The sequence below is a fragment of the Octodon degus genome, unplaced genomic scaffold (assembly GCF_000260255.1).
Source record: "Octodon degus isolate 3935 unplaced genomic scaffold, OctDeg1.0 scaffold00344, whole genome shotgun sequence".
Taxonomy (NCBI): Eukaryota; Metazoa; Chordata; class Mammalia; order Rodentia; family Octodontidae; genus Octodon; species Octodon degus.
This window is the reverse complement of record NW_004524920.1, coordinates 537,277-542,151: the sequence shown is the minus strand read 5'-3', so window position 1 is coordinate 542,151 and position 4,875 is coordinate 537,277. Positions and strand designations below refer to the sequence as shown.

Below are 4,875 nucleotides of genomic sequence, written 5' to 3'. Positions count from 1 at the left end.
TTGAAATTTTGAGAGTGGGGCTCACTAAGTTGCCTATGGTGGGCTCAAACTTGAGACCCTTTTATTTCAGCCTTCTAAGTAGCTAGGGCTGCAAGTGTGCACAATCATGGCCTGCTTTATTGTAATTATGTCCACTTGAAAGACAGGAAGGCTGAGGGTGATCGAGGACACAGGACTCACAGCCAGTCACCATGAAAAGTGAGTGCTTGGAGCGCTGGGCTGGTTCCCAGCCCTAACTTGCCTTTCCCATCCCCAGGCCTCACCTTCCCAATGGCGCAGGTTCAGGGGGAAGTGGACAACATGGAGGGGCTCCCTGCCCCCAACAACAACAACCCATCAGCCCGCTGGGAGAGTCCTGACCGAGGCTGGGAGCGGGAGCCGCCAGGTACCTCCACTGGAGCTGCTTCACTCTTCGAGTGCTCCCGGATCAAGGCCTTGGCAGGTACTGCGTGGGCAGAGGGGCTGGGAGACGGCTGCAGGGCGGCCTCTGTGAATCTGATGCCTTTGCCTTTGTGGGTGGAGGAGAAAAGACTTCCAGGCACTGAACACTTATATCTGCACAGCAGCTCTGGGCAGTAGCCCACGAATTCGGAACTGTTGTATAGTTTGGAGTATAGGACTTTGGGGCACTGTAAACGCCAGGGATTCTTCAGAGAGATTGAAGAATTAAAACATCAGAGATTCTTGCTAAACCTTTAGCAATGGAAACTCTTAGAAATACAGAACTCTGGTCAGTGATCCTAGAAATTTTATTCATTTATTTATTTATTTATTTATTTATTTATTTATTGGCGGAACAGGGGATTGAACTCAGGCCCTTGCACTTCCCAGGCAAGTGCTTATTCTACTGAGCCATCTCCCCTGCCAGAAATTTTAATCATTGTCCCCAAAGATATTTTTCCCCCCCTGTGGTACCAGGGATTGAACTCAGTACCCTGTGCTTGCCAGGCAAGTTTTAAAAGTCTTTATAATTTAAACCTTTTAAAGATAGGAAACAGAACTATGCATGGTGGTACACACCTGTGATTCCAGCATTTCATAAGCTGAGGCAGGAGGATCATTGTGAGTTCAAGACCAGCCTGGGTTATAAAATGAACTCAAGGCCAGCCTGAAATACAGAGTGAGACCAAGTCTCAAAAAAAAAAAAAAAAAAAAAAAAAAAAAAAAAAAAAAAAAAAAAAAAAAAAAAAAAAAAAAAAAGAAAGAGTAAAGAAAAGGAGATAGGAAACAGGATCCCAGGAGTGTGGACACAAAGTGATAAATCTTCATGGTTTTACTCCTGAAAACCTTAGTCTCAGGCCTATTGGGATGATTTGCCACCATATTTTGATTGTTTAGAAACAGTATCAACAAAATCAGAGAACCTTATAGGATCTTAGAAAATAGAATTTCAAAATCAAAGATCCTTAACCTTAGGGTTATATATACATAGGGTTTTGGATACTCAGAACCTTAAATTATCACAAATATGTAACTTCATAATCCTAAACATTTTGGATTTTTTGTTTGTTTGTTTTGGTACTGGGGATTGAATTTAGGGCCTTGCACTTGCTGGAGAAGCACTTATGCCACTGAGCTATCACCCCGGCCAATAACCCTAAACTTTTAAAACATCAAACCCTAAACAATACTGAACCTTGGGACTGAGCATCCGGGAAATATGGAGCACTGTATTGTTGTTTGTTTTTTGTTCCAGGAATCGAACTTGCAACCTCATGCTTGTCAGGCGGGTGCTGTGCCACTGAGCTAAATCCCCTACTGTGCTCATTGTTATAATCATAGAATCTCGAAACACCAAAGCTCAAGTCATTTCCCTCATAATCTGAGAATTTTAGTAACTCAATATTTTTTATAATTGTTGGATCTTATTTATTTAAATTAGTCTTATTATTATTATTATTTTTAAATTTTATTTATTTATTTATGCATGTGTGTGTGTGTGTGTGTGTGTGTGTGGCCAGCTCAGCCCACCAGGGGGCGGGGCTGACTGGCATGTGGTGCTGGGGGATCGAACCGCAGTCCCTGTGCTTTGCTAAGCTCCTTGTAAGTAGGTGCTTTAGACCACTGAGCCATCTCTCCAGCCCACCCCTTATTATTATTTTTGTATTTTAGGGAAGGGTCTACAGGTTGTTCAGAGTCTCACTACTAGATCAGACTCATAGTGATCCACCTGTTTACAGCCACCCAAGAGCTGGGATTACAGGTGTGCGCCACCACGCCCAGGCTCAATCGCTGTTTCAATGCACCCCTGGGGGTGGGGCCAGCACAGCAGGCCAGGGATAGAACCCCTGGGGCCCTGCGCCTGCTAGTAGGTGCTTTAATCCGCTGAGCTATTTGGCCGACCCTTATTATTTCTTTTTTAAAACAGGATCCCATTATGTAGCTGAGGTGGGTCTTAAGCTTGCAGTGATTCTCCTGTCCCAGTCTCTTAAGGGCTGGGATTCCAGGCGTTCGCCATCATGCTCAGCTAAGCCTAGACTCTTGGGTCTAGCCATTCCTCTGTCTATAGGGCTAGACATAGGAATTCGGAGGAACCCAGATCTGCCATGTAAAATGGCATGGTGTTGGCATGCCATCTATATACATCCTCTGTAGGCCTTAGCACCTTCATGACAGGGCCACAATCTGCGTGCTCACTGCTCGGCATGTGAGCATGTACTACTAGTGGTGACTGCACGACTGTCCCATGCACGGTCATACTACTTGTACCCCAGTGCTGCACACTGCCTGATAGGACAGTCACACATATAACCATTGGTGGTTCAAGCTGGCAGGAATGTGTTAAAACATCTCTAGAGGGGAGGGTCTAAAAAAAAAAAGAATCTCTAGATTACTTAAAATATGTAGTTCAGGGGCTGGGGAGACAGCTGGGTGGTCCAAGCGCCTGCCTGGCAAGTGTCAGGACCTGGGTTCAAGCCCTTGTACCGTATACTGTGCTGGGTCCTGGAACCCTGGTTGCACTGTGCTGACCGCCAAGATTGGACATGGTGGAGCACACCTGTAATCCCAGCACTGGGGAGGCTGAGACGGAAGGACCAGTATGAGCCTGAGCTGTGTAGTAAGACCCTGTACCAAATAAACAAATAAAAGATTTTTTTTTTTTTACTTTTTTTTTTTGCAGAACCAGGGATTGAACTCAGGCCCTTGCGATTGCCAGGGAAGCGCTTATTCCACTAAGCCATCTTCCCGGCCCCAAAAGATGTTTTAAAAATTAAAAAAAAAATGTAGTTCAGCGTAGTTATCAGATTATGTCCTGTAGAGACTAATGACCAATCACAAATCATGTACATGGTCAGTACAGATACAGTTTTTTTCTAATATTTTCATTCCAAAGTTGGTTGAAGGTGCAGATAAGGAGGCCAGCCTGTGCTGTAATGCTTAGAATTGTCTAAGGAGTTGAGCAAGAGTGTCACACTCAAAGGCCTCTGGGGAAACAGGTGACATACATGAGTAAGTGGACAGGAGGGTATGTTCACCTGGCCTACGGTCACAAGCTGTAGCCACAGAAAAATACAGGCTCAAAGTTAACTAGCCCTGGGGCACAGTGGCACGATGCCTGGCTGGCAAGCCCAAGGTTGTGGGTTTGATTACTGATACAAAAAACCACAAATTATTAGCTCTGATATTGATCTAGAATTTTCCAATTGAAAGAGAATTTGTGCTCGGTATGGCAGCACATGTCTGTAATCCCAGCACCGGGGGGGAGGGGGCTGAGGCAGGAGGACTGCTGCGAGTTCAAGGCCAGCCTGGGCTACATAGTAAGTTCGGGGACAGTCTGAACCGTCTCAAAAAAAAAAAAAAAAAAAAAAAAAAAAATTGTATGTGATAGAAAGTATGAACCAAATTCAAGTACTCTCCTCTGATCTAGAAACTTTGGCTGATTGAAATAGGTACTCATGGAAATTTAGGATTATACTTTCAGACTTTTAGAACCCTGAAAATCTAGAAATAAAACAGCGTAGGGGTACAGGCTGAGATAAGAAAATAGAGCACTGAAGCCTAGCCTGGGCCATTTAGCAACCTTAGCAAGATCCTGTTCAACATCAAAAATATTAATACAGGGACCAGGGAGATGGCTCAGTGGAATAAGCGCTCCCCTGGCAAGCACAAGGGCCTGAGTTCAATCCCTGGTTCCACCAAAAAAAAAAAAAAAATTAAGAAAAGGGGTTGGGGTGGGGTTGAGAGCGAAGACCCTGGGTTCAGAGTCCTGCAAAAAGGTGGGATGTGGTGGCACATGCCTGTAATCCCAGCACTAATGAGGCTGAGGCAGGAGGATTGTTGTGAATTTCAGGCCAGTCTGGGCTACAAAGTGAGCTCAAGGCCAGCCTGAACTGCACAGGAGACCTTGTCTCAAAAAGACAAAAACAAAAACAAAGTACTGCAAAAAGAAAAAAAAAAAAATGTTGCAACACATGAATTTCAAATTCCAAAGTTTGTTATTTCAGCTAGAAAATATTTATTCTGCCTTCTCAGCTTTTAACTTGTGCTGGACAATATGGGAGCTACCCTGGTCCCACCCTCACCCGGGTCTTACTTAGTGCGGACTGGGTCAGACCCAGCCAGGGGTGGTGACCAGAGGGTCAGGCCAGGCTGGCCAGGGAAGCTCAGGGAGTGTAGGTACCCAGCAGGGGCCTGTGAGGAGCAAACACTGATGGAAGAGGAGCTGGCAGAAGCCAGATGCGAGACCTGGTAGGGTACTGGGAGGTCACAGGCAACAGTAGGGTGAATATCTTGGAACCTTGTTTTAGAGAACAGCTAGCCCCGAGTGGTATAATGATCCCTTTTAGGAAAAAGAACAACAAAAAGTTTGGTTTTTAAGACAGGATCTCAGCATGTAGCCCAGGCTGATCTTTTTTTTTTTTTTTTTAATTTTTT

At 44.8% G+C, this 4,875-nt stretch overlaps 1 protein-coding gene across 2 annotated transcripts in view; it reads left to right on the top strand.

Annotated features, from left to right (window-relative positions):
• The first annotated feature begins 262 nt into the window (after positions 1–262).
• Sptbn4 (spectrin beta, non-erythrocytic 4) overlaps positions 263–4,875 on the top strand; it is an 84,459-nt gene continuing 79,846 nt past the window's right edge. The window contains exon 1 of one of the 2 annotated variants that reach the window (XM_004647983.1): positions 263–442. In XM_004647983.1, coding sequence (XP_004648040.1) covers positions 271–442 — 172 coding nt within the window. In that variant the 5' untranslated portion in view covers positions 263–270. The remainder of the gene's footprint in view (positions 443–4,875) is intronic. The other variant, XM_004647984.3, reaches the window with a different exon arrangement.